The 24,579-nt window shown below is 42.5% G+C and overlaps 1 protein-coding gene across 3 annotated transcripts in view; it reads left to right on the top strand.

Moving 5' to 3' along the window:
- The window catches only part of unm_sa41569 (un-named sa41569), a 178,452-nt gene that overhangs the window by 111,664 nt on the left and 42,209 nt on the right, over positions 1–24,579 (top strand). For all 3 annotated transcript variants that reach the window (XM_087989711.1, XM_043687186.2, XM_087989718.1), the window contains 5 exons: positions 894–1,007; positions 9,793–9,904; positions 17,449–17,495; positions 20,463–20,519; positions 23,143–23,262. In XM_087989711.1, the coding sequence (XP_087845837.1) occupies positions 894–1,007; positions 9,793–9,904; positions 17,449–17,495; positions 20,463–20,519; positions 23,143–23,262 (450 nt within the window). The remainder of the gene's footprint in view (positions 1–893; positions 1,008–9,792; positions 9,905–17,448; positions 17,496–20,462; positions 20,520–23,142; positions 23,263–24,579) is intronic.

Raw genomic sequence — 24,579 nt, 5'->3', positions numbered from 1 at the left:
TCACTATGCTGAAACTGAGTCTCTCCAATAACTCAGTGGCTGCCAGTTCCTCTCTAGTACCTTGCTGAACAGATCATTCTTGATCATTGAGTTTAAACAATACGTTCCAGCATACTATTCAGTTATAAAGTCATCATAGCCAGTAACTATCCTATCGTGGCTTCATGCCTGTACAAAGCCATCTCCAACAGAGATTGAAATTCCGGGCTGGACAAGTGCCTTTTTGACACTTCAATAAGCCCAGGATTGGGGCAGTGCAGACTAGTGATTAAACACGGGATCTTCCTGTTCAAGTTGGAACTATCAGTGATGTTGCATCTGCATTTCATTGAAGTGGGTTCATTTTGATACAGAAACTGCAATTCTGGCTCAGCTGTTAAGCAGAATTAAGATGTTTAGTTTTCGCTGAAAGACAGGTTGTAATCATAGAATCATACAGTACAGAGAGGTCCTTTGCCCAAGCAAGGTTGCAATGGCAAAAGTTTACCTGAGATCTACCCAATCCCACTGACCGTCACTTGTCCCTTTAGCTTTGAACACTGTGATGTTTCAGAGCTCATTCAAGTTTGTTTCAAAGGTTGTGAGATTTTCCTCAACTACCCTCCCTTGCAGTGTATTCAACATTCCCACCACCCTCTAGTGAGTAGCCACAGAAATGAAGTGTTATGCATCTGGTTGACAGAATTGATATAACATCATTCAGGCATGACTCAGTTGATTTTTAGTCAAACCTTTTCTTCCCTTAGTAATCTGAACAGAGAGTTCTGAATCATTTTAAATGTGTGCGCAGACTTGAAATGAATTTAGATAACATTTAAATTCTTACTAATTCTCAAAAATTGTTTTGGAACATGTGTATTACATTTTGGTATGCTTTTCATGTACTATGACAGGCCACTGACAAGACTTTTGTGGACAAACTAAATAGCAGTTTCAAAGGGAATCCACACTTCAAAATAGATAGAAGTCGTACTCCAGGATTTACAGTGATACATTATGCTGGGAAGGTAAGTTTACTCTCCTTTCTATAAAGAAACCTTAATAGAAAAGGTTGGTTACTCAGTATAATACAATTTCACTGATAATTAAGAACACATATGTATGTTTTTCCTCTGGAATTACATGGTATGTTTGCTGCGGCTAGTGTTTTGTGTGTATTTTCAAAAAAATGAAGTCTACTGATGAACGTAAAAGGAATCCTAACAGGTCTGGAATGTCATGGGCAGAATTCAGCAATGCATTTCAACTTTGCTTGGTGAGTGTGTTGGTATTGACTCTGCCTCCACAGAAACAAACCACGACAACTTCATATGTTATTTTAAAGAAGAATGTTCCCATCATTCAGAATGAATACATATCACAATGTAATATTAATGAGGGAAATATTTAAAGAGCACCTAATAATCTTCATGTGTAGTATTCCAGGATAATAGGTACAGGAGCATCTTTGAATTTGAAAACCGTTTCAACTGCGTCAGCCCTTTTCTGAGAGAATGAAGGAAAGAGACCTAAGGGGCAACTTTTTCACGCAGAGGGTGGTACGTGTACGGAATGAGCTGCCAGAGGAAGTGATGGAGGCTGGTACAATTGCAACATTTAAGTGGCATTTGGATGGGTATATGAATAGGAAGGGTTTGGAGGGAAATGGGTCAGGTACTGGCAGGTGGGACTAGATTGGGTTGGGATATCTGGTCAGCATGGACAGGTTGGACCGATGGGTCTGTTTCCATGCTGTACATCTCTATGACTCTATACTAGATATGGCAAGTTACGTGAACCTTGGATGACCAGGGATGTTATGACCTTGGTCAAAAAGAGGAAGGATGCATACATAAGGTCTAGGAGGATGGGAACTGACTAAGTCCGTGAAATATGTAAGGAAAGTACTTAAACGAGGAATTAGAAGGGCTAAGAGAAGTCATGAAAAGTCATTAGCAAACAGGATTTGAGGAGAATCCCAAGGCTTGTTATACATATATAAAAAACAAGAGGGTAACCAGGGAAAGAATTGGCCCATCCAAGGACAAAGGGGGAGGGGGGGAATCTATGTGTGGAGCCAGAAGAGGTGGGTGACGTCTGAAATAGATGCTTTGTTTTGAATGTAGGTTTGCTCAATGAGCTGGAAAGTTTGTTTTCAGACATTTTGTCACCATACCAGGTAACACCTTCAGTGAGCCTCCAAATGAAGCACTGGTGATGTAGCCTGCTTTCTATTAAATGTATGAGTTTCCTTAGGTTTGATGGCATTTCCTCTGGTGACATCATTTCCTCTGGTGATGTAATTTCCTGTTCTTTTTCTCAGGGGGTGGTAAATGGGATCCAAGTCGATGTGTTTGTTGATGGAGTTCCAATTGGAATGCCATACTTCTAGGAATTCTCATGTGTGTCTCTGTTTGGTTTGTCCTAGGATGGATGTGTTGTCCCAGTAAAAATGGTGTCCTTCCTCATCCATATGTAAGGATATTAGTGAGAGAGGGTCATGGTGTTTTGTGGCTAATTGATGTTCATATATCCTGGTGGTTCTTGCAAGGTATTTTGTAAATGACATTAGTTTTGCTTGTTGCCTGTATAGGGTCTTTCAGGTTCATTAGCTGATGTTTTAGCTAGTATCCTTACGTACAGATGAGGAAGGACACCAGTTTGACTGGGACATCACATCCATCCTAGGACAAACCAAACGGAGACCCGCATGAGAATTCAGAGAAGCATGGCATTCCAACTGGAACTCTATCAACAAACACATTGACTTGGATCCCATTTACCACCCCCTGAGAAAAAAGAACAGGAAATTACATCACCAGAGGAAATGATGTCACCACAGGAAATGCCATCACCAACCAAAGGAAACTCACACATATAAATAGAAAGCAGGCTACACCACCAATGCTTCATTTGGAGACTCACTGAAGATGTTACTTAGTATGGTGATGAAATGTTTGAAATCAAACCTTCCAGCTCAGCGAGCAAACCTACATCCAGAACCTCAACCTGAGGTACAAATCTTCTCAAAACTCACTAATAAACACTTTGGTGAATACTGACACAAAGTGAAGGTATTAGTGGAGGATAATCTCTGGGAAGGGAGTGTCAAATTTCGAATTCAAATTAAAGGGAAGAGGTGTTTGCATCTTTAAAAAATATTAAGGTAGATAAGTCCCCCAGTCCTGATAGGATCCATCCCAGAATATTGAGGGCGGCACGGTGGCACAGTGGTTAGCACTACTGCCTCACAGCGCCAGAGACCCGGGTTCAATTCCTGGCTCAGGCGACTGTGCAAATTCCACACAGTCATTCTCCCCGTGTCTGCATGGGTTTCCTCCAGTTGCTCCGGTTTCCTCCCACAGTCCAAAAATGTGCAGGTTAGGTGAATTCGCCATGCTAAATTGCCCCTAGTGTTAGGTGAAGGGGTAAATGTAGGGGAGTGGGTCTGGGTGGGTTGCGCTTCGGCGGGTCGGTGTGGACTTGTTGGGCCGAAGGGCCTGTTTCCACACTGTAAGTAATCTAAAATCTAAACAAATTGTTGGAGCATTGACAGACATCTTTGTATCCTCTTTTTGAGGTCCCAAAGGACTGGAGAATAGTCAACGTTTGTCCCATTGTTTAAGAAGGGTAACAGGAATAATCCTGGAAATTACTGGCCTGTGAGCCTCCTGCTGGCGGGAGGGAAAGTATTTGAAAAGATTCTCAGGGGCAAGATCTATATGCATTTGGAAGCAAATGGGCTTATTCATGATAGACAGCATGGTTTTGCGTGGGGAGATCATGCCTCATTAACTTCGAGATTTTTGAGGAGGTGACGAAAATGATTGAGGGAAAAACACTTGATGTTGCCTTCAGTAAGGTCCATCATGGCAGTCTGGTACATGAGGTGAAGTCACATTGTATCGAGGTGAGCTGGCAAGATGGATACAGAACATAGGAGACAAAGGGTAGTGGTGAAAGGATGCTTTTTGGGATGGTGGGTTGTGACTAGTGACATTCCACAGGACTCCTTACTGGGACCTCTGATGTTCATGGCCTTTGACAAGGTTCTGCACTGTAGATCAATTACTGAAGTTTGGTCACATTGGATTCCAGGTGAGCTTGCCAATTGGATGCAAAAGTGGCTTAACGGCAGGCAACAGAGTAATGGTGGAGGATTTAGATCAGAGTGGTGCTGGAAAAGCACAGCAGGTCAGGGAGCAACCGAGGAGCAGGAAAATCTATGTTTCGGGGAAGGGCTTTTGCCCGAAACATCAATTTTCCTGCTCCCTTGATGCTGCCTGACCTGCTGTGCTTTTCCAGCATCTGCCATCCTCACTTTTGCCAAGTGGAGGGTTGCTTGTCAGATTGGAGGCCTGTGACCAGCAGTGTTCCACAGGGATCGGTTCTGGGTCCTCTTTTGTTCATTAATTATATAAACGATTTGGATGAGAATATAGAATGCATGGCAGGGGGGTATAGTAGACAGCAAAGGAGGTTTTCTAAGATTACAAAGGGATCTTGATCAAATGGGTCAGTGGGCTGAAAAATGGACAGATGGAGTTCAATGTGGATAAATGCAAGATATTGCATTTTGGTACAACAAACAAGGGTAGGGTTTAGACAATTAACAGTAGGGCTTCAGGTAGTGTAGTAGAACAGAGTGCAGGTATATGATTCTTTGAAGTTTGCGTCACATATAGACGAGGTGGTTTAAAAAGGCATTTGGCATGCTTACCGTCATTACTCAGTCCTTTGAGTAAAGAGCTTGGGAAATCATGTTGCGGTTGTACAGGACATTGGTAAGGCCTCTTCTGGAATAGTGTGTCCAGTTATAGGAAGGGTATAATCAAGCTGAAGAGGGTTCAGAAGAGATTTACCAGGATGTTGCCGGGTCAAAGTTTGTGTAATAACGAAAGGCTGGATGGCTGGGACTTCTTTTTCACTGGAATGCAGGAGGTTAAGAAGCAATCTGATAGAAGTTTATTAAATAATGAGAGGCATAAATAGAGTTAATGGTAATTGTCTTTTTCCTAAGATGGGACGTTTCAAAACTAGGGGGCACATCTTTAAAGTGACGAGAGATATTTTAAAAAGACCTGAGGCAAATGTTTTACACAGAAGGTGGTTTGTGTGTGAAATGAACTTCCTGAGGAAGTGATGAATGCGGGCACAGTTATAATGTTTCAAAGGCATTTGAATTGACACATGAATAGGAAAGGTTTGGAGTAATATGGGGAGAAAGTGAGGTCTGCAGATGCTGGAGATCAGAGCTGGAGATGTGTTGCTGGAAAAGCGCAGCAGGTCAGGCAGCATCCAGGGAACAGGAGAATCGACGTTTCGGGCATAAGCCCTTCCTGAAGAAGGGCTTATGCCCGAAACATCGATTCTCCTGTTCCCTGGATGCTGCCTGACCTGCTGCGCTTTTCCAGCAACACATCTCCAGCTTGGAGTAATATGGGCCAGGAACAGGCAGGTGGGACTAGTTTAGTTTGGGATTATGTTCAGCCTGGACTGGTTGGACCGACGGGTCTGTTTCCATGCTGTATGTCTCTAAAGCTCTCTGGTCTACAAAAAAATGATTTGGAGGAAAACTTAGCTGGTCTAAAATTTGTGGATGATACAAAGTTTGGTGGAGTTATGAATAGTGAGAAGGATTGTCAGAGGATATAGATCAGTTGGAGACCTGGGTAGAAAAATGGCAGCTGGATTTTAATCTGAGCAAATGTGAGGTGACGCAGTTTGGAAGGCCAAGTACAGGCGGAAATTACACAGTGAATGGCAGAATCCTTAAGAGTATTGATTATATAGGAGGGATCTGGGTGTGCAGGTCCACAGGTCACTGAAGGTAGCAAGGCAGGTAGATAAGGGAGTAAAAAAGGCCTATGGCATGCTTGCCTTTATTGGAAGGGGCATTGAGTATAAGGATAGACAAATTATGCTGCAGCTTTATAGAACTTTGGTTTGGCCACACTTAAAATATTGTGTACAGTTCTGGTCACCACACTACCAGATGGTTGTGGATGCTTTGGTGAAGGTACAGAAAAAGTTTTCCAGGATGTTGCCTGGTATTGGGTTGGATAGATTGGGTTTGTTTTCACTGGAATGCAGGAGGTTGAGAGGAGACCTAATAAAAGTGTGACGCTTTTTTTTTCCCCAAGATGAAGGGGTCCATTATTAGTTGGCATAAGTTCAAGGTGCCGGATGGGGATGTTCTTTAAGAGATGTGCGAGGCAAGTTTTTCACACACCTGGAATATGCTGCCAGTGGAGATGGTGGAAGCAGACACAATAATAACATTTTAAGAAACACCTGGATGAATACATGAATATGAAGGGAGTAGAGGGATACAGATTCTGTAAATTCTAGAAAGTTTTAGTATAGAAGGGCAAACTGTGACAGCACAGGCTTGGAGGCTGAAGGGCCTGTTCCTGTGCTGTATTGTTCTTTGCTCTATGCAAGCTAACAGGAAGTTTATTTTTCATTTATTTATAGGAGGCGTGTTAACCCTGTTGCAAGGTAGTTCCTATCCCTACCCCATCCTTCAGTAGGCAAATGGAAGTTCAGATCCACTCCAGATCTGTGCTGCTAAGAGTTTGAGGCTAGATCGTTGTTGTTGATATCTGTTGGTCCTTGTAAGACATGGAGTGACTGCAAGAGAACGATCCCTGATTAAAGAAAAGAGCTGTTTTATAAATATGTGTTTGTCCCTTTTTTGAAAATCCTAAAGCACTACGCAAGCAATTATTTACTTTTCAAGCGTGGCCAGTTAATGTTGCAAGTTGATACATCAGCTGGTTATTGTACAGCAAGGTTCATCGAATGGCAACAAGTAGCAGCCCAGGTGTTGTGTTTTGTGGTGTTGGGAGAATAGCAAGAGGCACCAAATGTCAGTTTGTGGAGGCCGCATTGAAGTATTCGCATAGATTTATGTACTCAAGTGACATCAGGCTCTGGTCAGGATGCTGCCACTGAACCAGGCAGTTGTTAATAATGAAGGAGATCACTGGATTTCTACAGAAGAGGTATGGTTAATAAGTTTGCAAATGTCGCGAAAATAGGTGGTGTAGTGGCCAGTGAAGAAGCTTATCACAACCAATGGGACCTTGATCAGATGGGCAATGGGCCAAGGGGTGTCCGATGGTGTTTAATTTAGATAAATGTGTGGTGCTGCATTTTAGACAGGCAAATCAGGCAGGACTTGTACAGTAAATGGTAGGTCCCTGGGGAGTGTTGCTAAACAAAGGGATGCAGGTTTGTAGATCCTTGAAGGTGGAGTCGCAGGTGGACAGGGTAGTGAAGAAGGCATTTGGTACACTTGCCTTAATTGGTCATTGCATTGAGTTTTGGAGTTGGGATATCATGTTGGGACATTGGTGAGGCCACTTTTAAGAATACTATGTACAATTCAGATCACCTTTCTGATAGGAAGGATGCTGTTAAAGTTGAGAGGATGCAGAAAACATTTACAAGAATGTTGCTAGGACTGGAGAGTTTCAGTTATGGGGAGAGACTGAGTGGGCTAGGGCGTCTTCACTGGAGCATTGGAGGCTGAGAGGTGATCTTTATAGAGGTTTATAAAATCATGAGCAGCATGGATAGAGTGAATAGCCAAGGTCTTTGTGCAGTGGGATATGCCCAAAACTAGAGGGCATAGGTTTAAGGTGAGAGATTTAAAAAGGACCTATGGGGTCGGGGGGGTGTAAACCTTTTTTCACGCAGAGGATGGTATGTATATGGAATGAGCTGCCAGAGGAAGTGCTACAGGCTGTTACAATTACACTTAAAAGGCATCTGGATGGGTATATGAATAGGAAGGGTTTTGAGGGGTATGGAACAAATGCTGGCAAATGGTACTAGGTCAGATTGGGATAGAGTTGGACTGAAGGGTCTGTTTCCATGCTATCTTACTGTTACTGTATGTCAGCTTGTATAGGATGGCAGGTGAGAAGAGTCTGATTGAATGGGAAAGAGCAAAGGGAAAGAAGGCCTAGGGCAAAACAGTAGAGATTGGAGAAGAGCGTATCTCTGCGAAACTGTGAGGAGTTCTTCTGGTGAATTCATGCTTTAAGCGTTGTTATTAAAGGAGATTGTCTGCTCATTTGTCTAATCATTGTTTGTGGGTCACATTGCACAATTCCTAACCGTGAGTACATTCCAAAAATACTTCACTGACATCTGGAAACGCTAAAGTCAGAAAGTGTGGAGTATTTCTGAGATTCTGTGCAACCAGGATTAGTTTCGCAACGATTGCTAGAAACCAGACTTTCAAGGAAGTGTCCCAGTATCAGGCAGCTAGGAATTGGCAGTGACTGCATCAGCCAAATGCTGAGAACAATTTTTTTTTAAATAAAAAGGATCATTTTCCCACCCTTCCTGTTTGAGATAATAATTTTATACTATTAAATGTTTAACCAATTTGATCCTTTTTTTGAGGTTCCCTAAGGTCTTTGATTTATTTATCTCCATGCCTGATCAAAGTTATGCTATTAAAGTTCCAGGCTGTGTAGCTGTTGAGTGTTTTGCTTCTGGCACACTCTCTTTTTGTGTTCACAATGATCACTGCACATTTCCTTCCTTGCAGCAAATCTTGGACTTCAGCAAGTGCTGTTTTATCAAGTGAGAAAAGGGAAATAAATCTTATCAAAATTACTTTGTACTCCACCTTCGACGTGGAGAACAAAGTTTCCAAATTAACTTGGTTTAAAATCTATTCACTGATTACTTTCCCGTGACATTTTTCTAAACTTCAAAGGTCCTGTTATTGTATATCTCTACATTGCTAGCTCCTTTAAACATTCCTTAGTTTATTGAAAGCATTGGATCAGAGAAATGTAGAAAACTGAAACAGGAGTAGGCCATTCGGAGCTTTTTAATCCTGCGCCACCCTTCAGTATGATCATGGCTGATCATCCAACTCAGTACCCTGTTCCTGCTTTCTCCCCATAACTTAAGAATTATATCGAACTCCTCCTTCCTGAAAACATTCAGTGTTTTACCTCAACTGCATTTTGCGACAGAGAATTTCTTCAAACACCAGTCTCTGCTGAAGAATTTCTCTCCGTCTCAGTCCACCCCTTAGCCTTAGACTGTGACGCCAGGTCATTGGGAACATCTGTCCTGTGTTTACCATGTCGAGTTCCATAGGTTAGAGTTGGCTCTGGTGTTTTGCCCAATTTGTACCTGAATGAGGGAGGCCAGAAGGTTGTATGCAGTATTACAGCCCAATTGCACCCTCTCCTGACCCTTCTGAGTAGGGAATCACTAAGAGCCATCAATAGTGAATCCCTGATGTTGCCAAAACAGAGCTTTTGTCTAAAGAGCAAACTTAAAAGTATTAGTACACCAGAATTGTCTCAACTGGAATCAGTGAACTCCGAATATGAATTGAACATGGAAACTTCCTCATATTTAGCCTGGGATGGAAATTTCTGAATAATTTCCATCACCAGCAGGACATACTTGAATCAATTCAAAAACTAAATTGTAGTGAATATTAAATAAAATCATTTGAGTTTTAATGTTGTAGTCTGTCCTATTTAATTGCACCTGTTTTTAGCTTGAACTTTTGCTTTATCCTTGGATGTTTTGTTTAATTGTTAGATTGTATTTTGTGAAAACATAATAAATCCTAAAGGAATAGTTGACATTTTTTTCAGTGACTTTTAAGGAGGGAGGAAGAAACCGGGGTGAGGGAAAACCTTCAGAGCATTTTTTTTTTAACAAAGTGACTGGCTTTGTTTAATACCAAACCTTCAACTGTTTTTAGTTTTTTTTATTAATAATTTTCTATTTGTTTCTAATTAGTTAACTGATATGCTTCCTCCACAGATCCAGTACAATGCATCTGGGTTTCTGGAGAAAAACAGAGACACCATCCCAGCAAGTATTCGAGGGCTGTTCATTAATAGTATAACTCCATTGCTAAGTGTACTTTTTGCAGGTAAATATTATGGTATACAACTCTATATGGGAAGTGCATTGGCCAGCACTGCCTCCATGATGTGGTTTTAGAGTTGTGTATCTCTACATATTGGATATTAGAAAGTTGCAGCAATATGAATTGATTTCATAAACAATATAAATGTCTTTTGATCAATGTAAACCAACCGCTTGCTCTTGTATAAAACCTTGAATGTATAAAATTATCCCGAGAAAGCAAACAAAAATAACTGCATGGCTAAAGCAAGAGGTTATCAGGAGATGTGACTAAAAGCTTGCAGGTATAGATGGCTAAACGTATGGGTATTGCTTGTGGGGGAAACGGAACATGAAAGCACAAGAAGATAGTTACTGTTCTTGTGGTTCTAGGGGTCATAGAAGACCGTACTCAATGTGACTTTACCATCTGAGGTAGCTGAGCTGACTCTCTGGAAGAGCAATTTAACGTATCCCACCATTCTGCTGCTTCCTCATAGCGGCCCAATTTTTGACCTTCAACTGCTTATCCAACTCTGATTTTAAAAGCCACAATTGAAACTGCCTCTATCATTCTCTCAGGCAGTACCTTGTGGACCTTAACCACTTGTGTAAACAAAAATGTTTTTTTCTTGCATCACCATTGCCCATTTGCCAATCACCTTTGATCTGTGTCCTCTTTTTTTTCGGCTGATTGAGACAGACTTTTTTTCCATTTAGTCTATCTAGATTCTTCTTAATTTTGAATACATATTACAACAGCAGCCCAGGTGAGTAAGGCTGTTTTTAAAAAAAGAACAAACTGAACACTGCGATTCACTGTGAGTGGAATTTAAGAAGTATAGAACTTGCATTAAACATCTGTCACATTTTGGATAGACTACAAGGCATTATTTCCTTGTCCTATTTTACCTCCTTGTGTGTTTGGTATGACGCTGTGACTTGAACTCCACACGCATCTGATCTCCATATTTTAAGAAATGGAGTAGTATTAAGCTGCAAAGATAATCTTCACAAGCCCGTTACCAGAATGGAAACAGGACAGCCACAGTCAAACAACCCTGTCCTCTAGAAAAGTGAACACTTGATCAACACAAGAGGTTTTAAATTGGTGAAATGATTACACTAGAAGGAGAGAAGGGTGAGACAGTGGCTCAGTGGTTAGCACAGCTGCCTCACAGCGCCAGGGACCTGAGTTAGATTCTGCCCTTGGCAACTGTTTGTGTGGAGTTTGCGCGTTCTCCCTGTATCTGCGTGGGTTTCTACCAGGTGTTACGGTTTCCTCCCACAGTCCAAAGGTGTACAGATTAGTTGGATTGACCATGCTAAATTGCCCATAACATCAAGAGATGTGCAGGCTTAGGTGGGTTGGCCATGGGAAATGCAGGGTGGGTCTTCGGAGGATCATTGTGGATTCAATGGACCAAATGGCCTGCTTCCACACTATGAATATCCATCCACTTGTAGGGGGCAGTCCCAAAACAAGAGACCATTAAAGTATGTAAGCTCATCTGTAAAAACCATCCAATCCCATTTCTATCTGGAAGGACAAGGGCAGCAGATACATGGGAATACCACCACCTGCCAGTTTCCCCCCCCCCCCCCCAAGCCACTTACCATCCTGACTGGGGAATATATTGCCGTTCCTTCAATGTCGCTCGGTCAAAATCCTGGAATTCTCTTCCTAATGACATTGTGAGTGTTCCTACAGCATATAGACTGCTGTGATTCATGATGGCACTACCTTCTCAGGGGTAACTAGGGACAGGCAATAAATATTGGCCTCGCCAGTGATGCCCACCTCTGGTGATTTCAATTAACAAAATTTCAATTTGAGAGAAACCTCTTGACTCAAAAGAGTGGCAGGAATGTGGAATTTGCCACCAGGAATAGTATTTGAAACCAATCAAATGGATGCAATTGAGAGAGAGCTGGCTAAGCAGGATGGAGAAACAAATAGAAGGGTGTACTTATGGGGTTAGATGAGGTAATGTGCAAGGAAGCTTACGTGGAGCATAAACACACTACTGAAAGTGGGCCACACGAGCTCCCTGTGCTGTACACGCTGGGTAATTCAGCACAGAACCCGTCCATTCCAACCAAGTTCCCAAACTAAACTGCATTTGACCCATTACCTTTATACCATTCCTATTCATGTACCTGACCAAATGGACAATAATCAGTAGGTGCAGGAGTAGGCTACTCTGCCCTTCGAGCCTGCACTACCATTCAATATGACCATGGCTGATCATCCTTAATCAGTATCCTGTTCCTGTCTTATCTCCATAACCCTTGATTCCACTATCCAACTCTTTCTTAAATGAATCCAGAGACTGGGCCCCCACTGCCCTCTGGGGAAGAGCATTCCACAGTCACCACTCTCTGGGTGAAGAAGTTTCTCCTCATCTCTGTCCTAAATGGCCGACCCCGTATTTTTAAGCTGTGTCCTCTGGTTCGGCACTCACCCATCAGCGGAAACATGTTTCCTGCCTCCAGAGTGTCCAATCCTTTAATAATCTTATATGTCTCAATCAGATCCCCTCTCAGTCTTCTAAACTCAAGGGTATACAAGCCCAGTCGCTCCAGTCTTCAGCGTAAGGTAGTCCCGCCATTCCAGGAATTGACCTGGTGAACCTACGCTGCACTCCCTCAATAGCCAGAATGTCTTTCCTCAAATTTGGAGACCAGAACTGCACACAATACTCCAGGTGCGGTCTCACCAGGGCCCTGTACAGCTGCAGAAGAACGTCTTTTCTTCTATACTTAATCGCTTTGGGCATGCTATTAGCCTTCTTCACTACGTGCTGTACATGCATGCTTGCCTTCATTGACTGGTGTACAAGAACACCCAGATCTTTGTACTGCCCCTTTACTACCTAAATGGAATCAAGTTAGATTATCTGCCTTCCTGTTCTTGCCACCAAAGTGGATAACCATACATTTATCCACATTAAACTGCATCTGCCATGCATCTGACCACTCGCCTAACCTGTCCAGATCACCCTGTAATCTCCTAATATCGTCCTCACATTTCACCCTGCCACCAAGCTTAGTATCATTAGCAAATTTGCTAATGTATATATTGTAAAAAGCTGCGGTCCCTGCGATATCCCACTGGTCACTGCCTGCCATTCCGAAATGGAGCTGTTTATCACTACTCTTTATTTCCTGTCAGCCAACTAACTTTCAATCCAAGTTAGTACTCTGCCCCCAATACCATGCACCCTAATTTTGCTCACTAACCTCCTATGTGGGAATTTATCAAAAGCTTTTTGAAAGTCCAGGTACACTACATCTACAGAGTTACATCCTCAAAAAATTCCAGAAGATTAGTCAAGCATGATTTCCCCTTCATAAATCCATGCTGACTCTGACTTATCCTGTTACTGCTATCTAGATGTGTCGTAATTTCATCCTTTATAATAGACTCCAGCATCTTTCCCACCACTGAGGTCAGACTAACTGTCTATAATTTCCTGTTTTTCCCTCTCCCACCTTTCTTAAAAAGTGGTACCACAGTAGCCACCCTCCAATCCACAGGAACTGATCCCGAATCTATCGAAGTCTGGAAAATAATCACCAATGCATCCACGATTTCTCGAGCCACCTTCTTCAGTACCCTGGGATGTAGACCATCAGGCCCCGGGGACTTATCAACCTTCAGACCTAACTGTCTCTCCAACACCAATTCCTGGCAAATATAAATTCCCTTAAGTTCAGGTCCTTCAGCCGCTGTTACCTCAGGGAGATTGCTTGTGTCTTCCCCAGTGAACACAGATCTGAAGTACCAATTCAATTCTTCTGCCATTTCTTTGTTCCCCATAATATATTCCCATTTCTGTCTTCAAGGGCCCAATTTTAGTCTTAACCATTTTTTTTCCTTTCACATACCTAAAAAAGCTTTTACTATCCTCCTTTATATTTTTGGTCAGTTTACCTTCATACCTCATTTTTTGTGTGTATTTCCTTCTTAGTAATCCTCTGTTCTTTAAAAGCTTCCCAGTCCTCCGTTTTCCCACTTATCTTTGCTATGTTATACTTTTTCTCTTTTAACTTTATATGTTTCTTAACTTTCCTCGTCAGCCACGGCCGCCCATGCCTCCTCCTAGGATCTTTCTTCCTTTTTCAAATGAACTGATCCTGCATCTTCTGCATTATACACAGAAATATCTGCCATTGTTCCTCCACTGTCATCCCTGCTAAGGTATTGCACCATTGAACTTTGGCCAACTCCTCCATCATAGGTCCATGGTTCCCTTTATTCAACAGAAATATTGTCACTTCCGATTGTACCCTCTCCCTCTCAAATTTCAGATTGAAGCTTATTGTATTATGGTCACTACTTCCCAATGGCTCCTTCACTTCGAGGTCCCTGATCAATTCTGGCTCGTTGCACAATACCAGATCCAGAATTGCCTTCTCTCTGGTAGGCTCCAGCACCAGCTGTTCTAAGAATCCATCTCGGAGGCACTCCACAAAGTCTCTCTCGAGGTCCAATACCATCCTAATCCCCCATAACAACTGTAGTAACATCTTTGCGACAGGTCAATTTCAGCTCCTGATTCAACTTGCATCCGACATCCAGACTACTGTTTGGGGGCCTGTGGATGACTCTCAAGAGGGTCTTTTTACCCTTAGAATTTCTCGGCTCTATCCATACTGACTCTACATCCCCTGATTCTAGGTCCCTCCGCGCAAGGGACTGAATATCATCCCTTACCAACATGGCCACCCCACCCCCTCTGCCCATCAGTCTGTCCTTACGATAGCATGTGTAGCCTTGAATATTCATTTCCCAGGCCCTGTCCACTTGAAGCCACGTCTCAGTTATTGGAGTCTATAATTACCCTGTCCTTGATTAAACACCTCTAAAAATGCTCAGTTAATCAGGGCGAGCCAGCATGGATTCGTGATTAGTAGGTCATGCCTGGCATGAATTTTTTGAAAAGGTAGTGGGTAATGTTTATGGATATTATTGATATGGACTTCCAGAGGCATAAAGTCCCACATAAGAGATGGCTAACTAAGGTAGAATCCCACGGAATTAAGGACAAATTGCTGGGAAATTAACTGAATGGCGGGTGACAAAGTCGGGGTAAGGGATACGTACTCAAACTGGCAGGATGTGACCTGTGATGTCCCACAAGGATCTCTATTATTCAGATTCATTATTAATGACTTGGTTAAGCATACAGATGATGATGTAAAATTACAAAGGGATATAGATAGACCAGGTGAATAGGCAAAACTCTGACAGATTGGTTTCAACATAAGCAAGTATGAAGTGATCTATTTTTGTTGGATAAAGAATTGAGCAGGGTACTTTGGAGCTGGTATGATGTTAAACACAGTGAATGTCCAGAGAATTGGGGCTTCGGATGCAAAGGTCTTTAAGATGCCATGAAAAGATGCAGAAAATAATGAGGAAATGGGATGCCGGCCTTTATATCTAGAGTACTGGAATATAAGGATGCAAAAGTTGTGCTACCATTATACAAACCCAAGTTAAACCCCATATGGGGTACTGAGAGCAGATCTTAGGAAGGATATATTGGCCTTAGAGTACATTGTAGATTTTCAAGAATTATACATGGAGTTCAGGGGTTAAGTTCTGAGGAGTGATTAGACAAATTAAGCTTGTTTTCTCTAGACCTTAAAAAGTTAAGGGGTGATCTGATCAAAGTCTTCATGGCGTTAACAGGAAAAGACTGTGTAAATAAAGATAAACTGATTCCAAAGGTTGGGATTCTAGATGTGGGCACCACTCCCTCTGCGACTCCCTCATCAGGTCCACACCCCCCCCACCAACCCAACCTCCACTCCCGGCACCTTCCCCCGCAACCGCAAGAAATGCAAAACTTGCGCCCACACCTCCCCCCTCACTTCCCTCCAAGGCCCTTCCATATCTGTCAAAAATTCACCTGCACCTCCATACACATCATTTACTGCATCCGCTGCACCCGAAGTGGCCTCCTCTACATTGGGGAGACAGGCCACCTACTTGCGGAACGTTTCAGAGAACACCTCTGGGACACCCGCACCAACCAACCCAACCGCCTCGTGGCTGAACACTTTAACTCTCCCTCCCGCTCTGCCAAGGACATGCAGGTCCTTGGCCGCCTCCATCGCCAGACCATGGCAACACGACGCCTGGAGGAAGAGTGCCTCATCTTCCGCCTAGGAACCCTCCAACCACGAGGCATGAATGCAGATTTCTCCAGCTTCCTCATTTCCCCTCCCCCCACCTTATCTCAGTCCCAACCCTCGGACTTAGCACCGCCTTCTTGACCGGCAATCATCTTCCTGGCCTATCACCCTCACCTTAACCTCCTTCCACCTATTGCATTCCCAATGCCCCTCCCCCAAGTCCCTCCTCCCTACCTTTTAAATTAGCCTGCTTGGCACACCTTCCTCATTCCTGAAGAAGGGCTTATGCCCGAAACGTCGATTCTCCTGCTCCTTGGATGCTGCCTGACCTGCACTTTTCCAGCAACACATTTTTCAGCTCTGATCTCCAGCATCTGCAGTCCTCACTTTATTCTAGAAGTGGGGGCATAGTCTAAGAATTAGGACCAGGCCGTTCAACAGAGATGTCAGGAAACACTACTACGCAGAGGGTAGCAGATGTTTGAACCACTCTCTTCAGTTGTTTGTTTTAAATTTGAGGTAGATTAATTTTTGACAAGCAAAGGCATTACAGAATATGGGCCAAAGGCAGGTATGAAGTTAGGCTATTGGATCAGCCGTGAATGGGATGATTGAACGGTAGAACAGGTTCAAGGAACTGAATGGCTACTCCTGTTCCTGTGTAAATTTGAAGCATTAGCAAAATACAAAGCCTGTGTAGGGCAACAAGGACATGACAGGACTGGGCATTAAATCAACTGAAGTTTTATTGGTGGGGAGGTGTTGAGGATTGAACCCACCCTCTCCTCCCTGACCTATCACCTTCATCCCCTCCCCCACTCACCCATTGTACTCTATGCTACTTTCTCCCCACCCCCACTCTCCTCTAGCTTATCTCTCCACGCTTCAGGCTCACTGCCTTTATTCCTGATGAAGGGCTTTTGCCCGAAACGTCGATTTCGAAGCTCCTTGGATGCTGCCTGAACTGCTGTGCTCTTCCAGCACCACTAATCCAGAATCTGGTTTCCAGCATCTGCAGTCATTGTTTTTACCTCGTTGAGGATTGAAAGTCCAGCCAGGAGAGCACGGGAATAGCGAATCTGGAAGTTTGTGAGATTCACAAAAACATGTTAAATTGAATCACTTTGACACAGCACTGCCGAATACAGCATGGAGCTTGCTATCCCCAGCCCCTGCTGAGCTCCCATGTGTTATTTGTGGGAAGATCTGTGTGTCAGAGATGTTGGAGGGAAATTTCACAGTGTAAACCAGCTAGGCATAGCCTGATGAACTACCAGGAAAGGAGAAAAACAAAAGGAGGAAAGGGCAAAACAGAAAATCTATTTTCCTGGAAAATAAATTTGTTTTCACTGTTTGTATGTGAATAATTATTTTTCCAGTTAATTTTAATGGCACTGACCACCTTTTTTTTAACCGTTCTAGCTACAGTCTCAAGAACAGGAACCTTAATGGCTCAGCAAAGACCAAAAGTAAGTTATTCTAAGACTTTTTGCAGAATGGTATCAGTTTGAAGTAAGATCATTTACTCTGAATTCTTTGTGAGCCAGGGATACTGAATCTCTACAGCAAGTGTTTGTGTGCGCGTGCGCTATGGAGATGTACCAACATCATATTGGAGTTTAATGCAGAAAAGTGTGAGGTAGTTAACTTCGGAAGAAGTAACAGGAATGCAGAGTACTGGGCTAATGGTAAAATTCTTGGCAGTGTAAATGAACAGAGAGATATGTGTTCAGGTGCATAAATCCCTGAAAGTTGCCACCCAGGTTGATAGGGTTGTTAAGGCATATGGTGTGTTGGTGTTTATTGGTAGAGGGATTGAGTTTCGGAGCCACGGGGTCATATTTCAGCTTTACAAGATATTGGTAAGGCCGTACCTGGAGTATTCTGTACAGTTCTGATCACCACATTATAGAAAGGATGTGAAAGCTTTGGAAAGGGTTCAGAGGAGATTTACTAGGATGTTGCTTGGTATGGAAGCACAGTGTTAAGAGGAAAGGCTGAGGGAACTGAGGCAGTTTTCTTTAGAAGGTTGAGAGGTGACTTAATTGAGATCTATGATGATCAGAGGGTTAGATAGGGTGAACAATGAGAGCCTTTTTCCTTGGATGGTGAATGCTAGCACAAAGGGACATAGCTTTAAATTGAGGGGTGATAGATTATGACAAGGCATAGTAAGGGCATGGGATGGCCTGCCTACAACAGTAGTAGACTCACCGAAGGGCATTGTACATACATATGGATAATAATGGAACAGTGTAGGTTAGATCAGCGTCAGATTAATTTCACAGGTTGGCACAACATTAAGGGCCAAAGGGCCTGTACTACGCTGTGACTTTCTACGTTCTATGTTCTACAAAAGGGTTCCAACTAGCTGTAGTTGAAACTCAACTGTGTCTGAAATATTGTGTCAGTAAATGCCCACTATCCTTTCAGCAGCTACGGTGCTTTCATCCTGACAGAATGAGCTGTTTCCACTATTTTCGGGCGGTTTGGAAGAACCAGGTTGTGGTGTTGGAGATGAGGAATGGATTATGCATGTGACTCGTGATAGATCTCTACCAGCTGACCATTCGAGGGCAACGTGTGTGCATTGGGAGCCTCGTTACCTCCAGAACATTGTGATGCATTGTGGAGGTTGCCTGAGACCATCTGGACTGGGGTGAAGGGGAGCTGTCTAATACTCCCTGGAGAGTGTCTCCAAAACATAGACACAACTTCATGAAGCAGAGGAGGACATCGAAGCATTCAGGACAGATCAGTGTCTGTGCTTCTTAGTTGAAGATTAGATAGAGTTCTTTATCTGCCTTCTGGACCCACAGGGAAATACTTAGGTATCTGAAAACAAACATTCAGAAAGAGGTAGAGGTGAGGGAAAAGGGAGAGATTGGAAAGTAATCCGACCCATGGTCTGACCATGTAGGCTTTGTACCTTGTGCCTGTCAGTAGGTTCAGAGCGAAGTGGGGTTTGAGAAGGACCATAAGGCTAGAATGCAACCTCCTGGATACACCAGCCTTGGTGATAGTGGCATCATTTCCTACAGCAAGTTTGAATGATTGAGTTGTAGCTTTCCCCCTGCACTGATGCTCTGTTGTTTGTGGTCATGGACCATGTTATTTTGCATATGGGGTGGGGGAGAAGAGAGAGAGACACACATAACAGAAATGAGCATGTTACAGTGTGCCTGGCACAGCTGAATAATTGGAAGATGTGGAGTCTGTGAGCAATGGGTAAGGGGTTGGTAGCATTGAAAGAGTGAGATGGCACATCTCTATATTAGCCCCTAGCAGGCACATCTCTGGCCTGTTGCTGAGTGGCTAGTGAAATGTGGTTCTCTGGGAAGCATGCAAGGTTATTAGTTAGAAGATATCCTTTGAAGATGCATACTCTAAACTTGGGCGTTTTTCACTTCTCTCTTCCTGTGACCCTCTGGATAAAAAGGTCACGGATCTACAATGTCCACCCTCTTTTGCTCCATTTGTTGTCCTTCTTACAGCCTTTTCCACTGCAGATCGTCAGCAGTAGTTTTGGTGAATGAATGCAACTCCCATATAAGAGGGGCAAGCAAACTGAAGCTCTTACTGACCGACTATGCAGAGTGTTGGAACCATTGTTGTGCATTTTGGCAGCCAGTAGAATGGATCACACTCATCTCAATGTTACACTGATTTAAATGAGGAGACCTGCATACTGCCTGCTTCGATGGCACTGGCCATGAGCTAACCATGAGGCTGACCAGCCAGTGGTGTTCAAATCCTGGAGCGAATTTTAAAAAAATCTAGGTCCATAAATGCATGCATTAACAATTTTAAGCCTGGGGGGTGTACAGATTTTCAAGGGTAGGCATTCAAACCATATTTATCTTTGTTTTTTTGAAGTATTGTGTTCAAAATTGAACAGTACTGCTCTGGATTGGTTTTGCGTGCGTGCGTGTGTGTGTGTGTGTGTGTGTGTGTTGCATGTCATGTGGAAAGCAGGAGGAAAAACAGTTTGTCAAGGCATGGAGGTGAAATTTGGGACGAGCTGATATTTGCTCTCCAATTGAGTTATTTTCATGACTGTGATGCAAATTGCAGCAAGATGAACCATTAGAACAAGGTAAAAGACAGCATGTGTATACAGAAAGGAAGACAGCAATGTTGGTTAAAAATCTGAGGCAACAAAATCAATACCAAGCTTTACATTTAAAACCCAAATCTAAAACTAAGTGAGCAGGAAGTGAAAAATACAAAACTTTGCTTACCATAAAGCCACTTTTGGTAATGCTGTGGCTCCTTCAAAGTTCTTTACAGCCAGATAACTCTTTTCGAAGCTTCATCATCTGTATTTATTTAGACTTGCTAAAATACTAGACAGTATGTGAAGAAATGCTAAGTGCATTTAATCAGCCCTGATTTGAGACTAATGTGTGCGTTCTTTGTTTTTCTGGTTGGTACAGAAAACAGAAGACAACTTTAACAGCACCAGGAAACAATCTGTTGGAGCACAGTTCAAAGTATGTATCAATGTTAAATTCTATCCGTTAGTTACCAAGGTTACCAAAATAAGTTTGTATTTGAATTCCTAGTCTTTGAGAGGAAACCATTCAGGATGCTGATCTATTGCACAATACTCTACAGGAAATGTCTGGCCAAGTTGGTTGGGTTTTTTCACTTGGTACAGAGTCCTTTCTGTCAACATGCAGACCCCTCTACAGCACTCCTAGATCCTACAATATTGGTTTCTTTGGCTTAAAGGTCATTGCAGGTACCAATTAGCATCAGTGAAAGTCAGCAACAGAAGTGTGCGTGTTGCAACCCATGTCGGTTGAAGGTGCAACTTAGACCATCGATATGTGCAATAATTAGAAGAAAGATTTTGACAAGTTTATTGAAAGTTGAGGCTTTCTACTAAGTGTGAGAAATACATGCACGTCCATCAAATAAGACTGCGAGATGTCTGCAGTGTGAGGGTAACCACAGGATCGCAGCATTAGTTTATCACGGAAGAAGGCAATTCAGCCCACCCTGTCCTCACCCTTAATGAGCAATTAGCTTTGTTCCATTCTCCCACATTCTCTCTATAATGCTGTACAGTCTTCCATTGCAGAGAACTGTCTAAACCATGTTCTAATAATGTGATTAATTTATTGCGGTTCTTAAGGAAACTGATTCATTTGAAGATTACAGTTTTTGCATACTCAGATTTTAATGTGGTCACTTCAAAATCAAAGAATTGTGAACAGTTGCAGCTTGGAGGGAGACCATCCAGATTGTTGTCACTAGCTTAAAAACACTTCTTAGGTCGGCTTTGCCTCTTTTCACCGTTGCTTTCAATTGGAGTCCCCTGACCCTCCGCTCTACTGCTATTATTGTAACTGAGTCAGGCCTCCAGGCCACTTGTGATCCTGGTGAATCCAATGATGGTTCATTTGGCTCACAAACAGATCAACAGGCCAACTTTAAAATGGTCAACTATTTCCATGTAAGACAGCATTGGGCCAGATCTCATAACACTTTGAAGGCAGGAAAAAAATGAGCAAGATGGTAGTACAATTAGAGTCTTAGAGTCATACAGAACAGATACAAACACTTCGGTCTAACCAGTCCATGCCAAACACAATCCCAAACAAAACTAATCCCACTTGTCTGTGATTGGCCCATAACCCACCAATCCTTTCCTATTCATGTACTTATCTAAGGGGCTTTAAACATTGTAATTGTACCCACATCCACCATTTCCACAGGAAGTTCATTCCACAAGTTTACACCCTGTGTGTAATTAAATCTCTCTCCCTTCACCTTAAAACATATGCCACCGAGACTTGAAATTCCCCATTCTAGGGAAAAGACACCTACCATTAACTCTATCGATGCCCCTCCTGATTTTATAAACTGCTGTAAGATCACCTCTCAACTTCCCACATTCCAGTGAAAAAGGTCGCAACCTATCGAGCCTTTCTTTATGTTCCATAGGAGCCAATCAGCAGCATCGCCGCCCAGCCACTCCCAGGGCAGAAACTAAGTCCCTCACCTAGAGTACACCCCACATCTGCGCCATCCCTGGCACTGCCCCCAAGTGCTGCCCAATAAAGGGAAAGTATATGGCTTAAAGAATTTATGTCTCAAAATGTTTTGGATTTTAAATCAGGTTCCAGTTCTGTTAACTGGAAAATTTCACCTTGCAGCACATGCTCAGTAAAAGTACTTATTTTTAAAAAGAAGTTGAATATGTTGCTTCTCCAGTGCACTCTGTATCAACATTTAGATATATCATAGAATCATACAGTACAAAAGAGGCAATAGAGTCATAGAGCTGTACAGCACAGAAACAGATCCTTCAGTCCAATTTGTCCATGCTGACCAGATGAACTACAATAATCTAGTCCCATTTTACATCCCTCTAAACCCTTACTATTCATCTACCTATCCAGATGCATTTTAAATGTATTTTTACCAGCTCCCACCACTTCCTCTGACAGCTCATTCCATACACTCACCACCTTCTGCATGAAAAAGTTGCCCCTCGGGTCCCTTTAAATCTTTCTCCCTCCTCTTAAGTCTATGCCCTCTAGTTTTGGTCTTCTCTCCCCTGGGGAAAAGACTTTGGCTAATTACCCTATCCATGTCCCTCATGATTTGGAGTGCTGGAATTGGACTGTCACATAACACGACAACAATCGCACAACAGCTGTTGGACTATAACCTGGTGTTGTGCGATTTATAACTTCATGCCCCTCGTGATTTTATAAACTTCCATAAGGTCACCTCTCCATCTCCGCTCCAGGGAAATCCGCCCCAGCCTATTCAGCATCTCCCTATAGCTCAAACCCTCCAACCCCGGCAACATCCTTGTAAATCTTTTCTGAATCCCTTTGATTTTCACAACTACAGCAGAGACCAGAAATGAATGCAATAGTCCAAAAGTAGCCTAACCAATGTCCTGTACAGCCTCAACCTGATGGCCCAACTCCTTTACTTGATGGTAATATACAATGGTCCTCTGGTCCATCGAGTCTGTATTGACAAAAACTATTACAAATATTTTTGTGTAAAAAACCAAATGTGATGTTGAAACCCAACATCTTGTTTGAGTTGCAAAACTGGCCTGCATATTATTCTATTGCTTATGTTTTCAAGCATTCTTTAGCAGTGCTGATGGAGAAAATGTTTGCAGCAAACCCACATTTCATTCGTTGTGTCAAGCCAAACATCAATAAGTTGCCTGATCATCTGGACAGTAAACTTTTCATGGATCAGGTGAGTCTTGCAGCCTTTAGTTTATGGCAATAAATTATAGATCAAGGTCAGTTTATTTCTTGAGCTGGTGATGTGTATCCATGATCGATCATACGTGCATCACTTGTTCCATACTGATCCTAGTACCACAAATCACTACAAATCTTCAGAAAGTTAGGATTTTGCTATAGATTTACAAGGATGTTGCCGGGGTTGGAGGGTTTGAGCTATATATTTAGGGTGATAACATTTTTTTCTATTCTTGCATTGTATATGGGCATCACTGGCCAAGCCAGCAATTATTGCTCACCGCTAACTGCCCAGAGGGTAGTTAACAGGCAACTATGTTGCTGTGGGTCTGGAGTCATATGCTTTATTAACTGCACAATCCACCTATTCTGTCACCTTTAAGACATAAGCTTTGATGTCTCCCTGCTCATATGCACCATTTTGAGTAACACCTTTACTTATTACTCGCTCCATGTTCTTTCTATCAAAATGCATTGCCTCCACTTCACTTCTCTGCATTGAACTTCAACTGACACAAATACACTCACTCCACTAACTTCCCAATGTCTGTTTGAAGTTTTACATTGTCCTGCTCGTGGTTTACAGTACTTACCAGTTTTGTATCAGGTGCAAACTTTGAAATTGTCCCCCTGCACATCACAATCTAAATCATTGATATATGAGGAAAAGTTCCTTGGGGAATTGCATGATGCATCTTCCTCCAGTCCAAACAAATACCCATTTATCTTTATTCTTTGATTTTTATTATTTAGTCAATTTTGTATCGATGTTGCTACTGGCCCTTTATTTCATGAGCTCTAAATTTGCTCTCAGATCTGTGGTGTGATATTATGTCCAGTGTCTTTAGTCCATCTACTCTATCAACAGCATCACCCTAATCAATTTTCTGTGTTACCTCTTCAATCAACTCCAAGTTAGTTGGATACAATTTCTCTTCAGAAATCTGTGTTGGCTGTCCTTTTATTAGCACTAATCATTTGAACAAATTGGTGCTATCTCCCATTACTGTTTCTACAAGTTTCCCCATTGCTGAAGTTAAACTGACTGGTCAGTAATAGCTACACCACTTACATGCTTTTTTCAGAGAAGGACATTGCAATTCTCCATTCTTCTGGCCCCATCCCTGAGTCTAAGGAAAATAATAATTATAGTCAATGTCTTCACAATTCCCATTCATGTCCTTCAATATCCTTGGATGCATCTCATCCAGACCCAATGCCTTATCAAACTTAAATACTGATCGCTTTTAAAAGATGATTTCTTTATCAATTTTGAATCTTTGTGGAGACTCTGTTTCCCTTTGTCACC

The sequence above is a fragment of the Chiloscyllium plagiosum genome, unplaced genomic scaffold (assembly GCF_037043375.1).
Source record: "Chiloscyllium plagiosum isolate Xiang-an unplaced genomic scaffold, Cpla_swu_hap1 HiC_scaffold_1, whole genome shotgun sequence".
Lineage (NCBI taxonomy): Eukaryota > Metazoa > Chordata > Chondrichthyes > Orectolobiformes > Hemiscylliidae > Chiloscyllium > Chiloscyllium plagiosum.
Note: the sequence above shows the minus strand (reverse complement) of the source record. Positions and strands in the feature narration are given on the sequence as shown.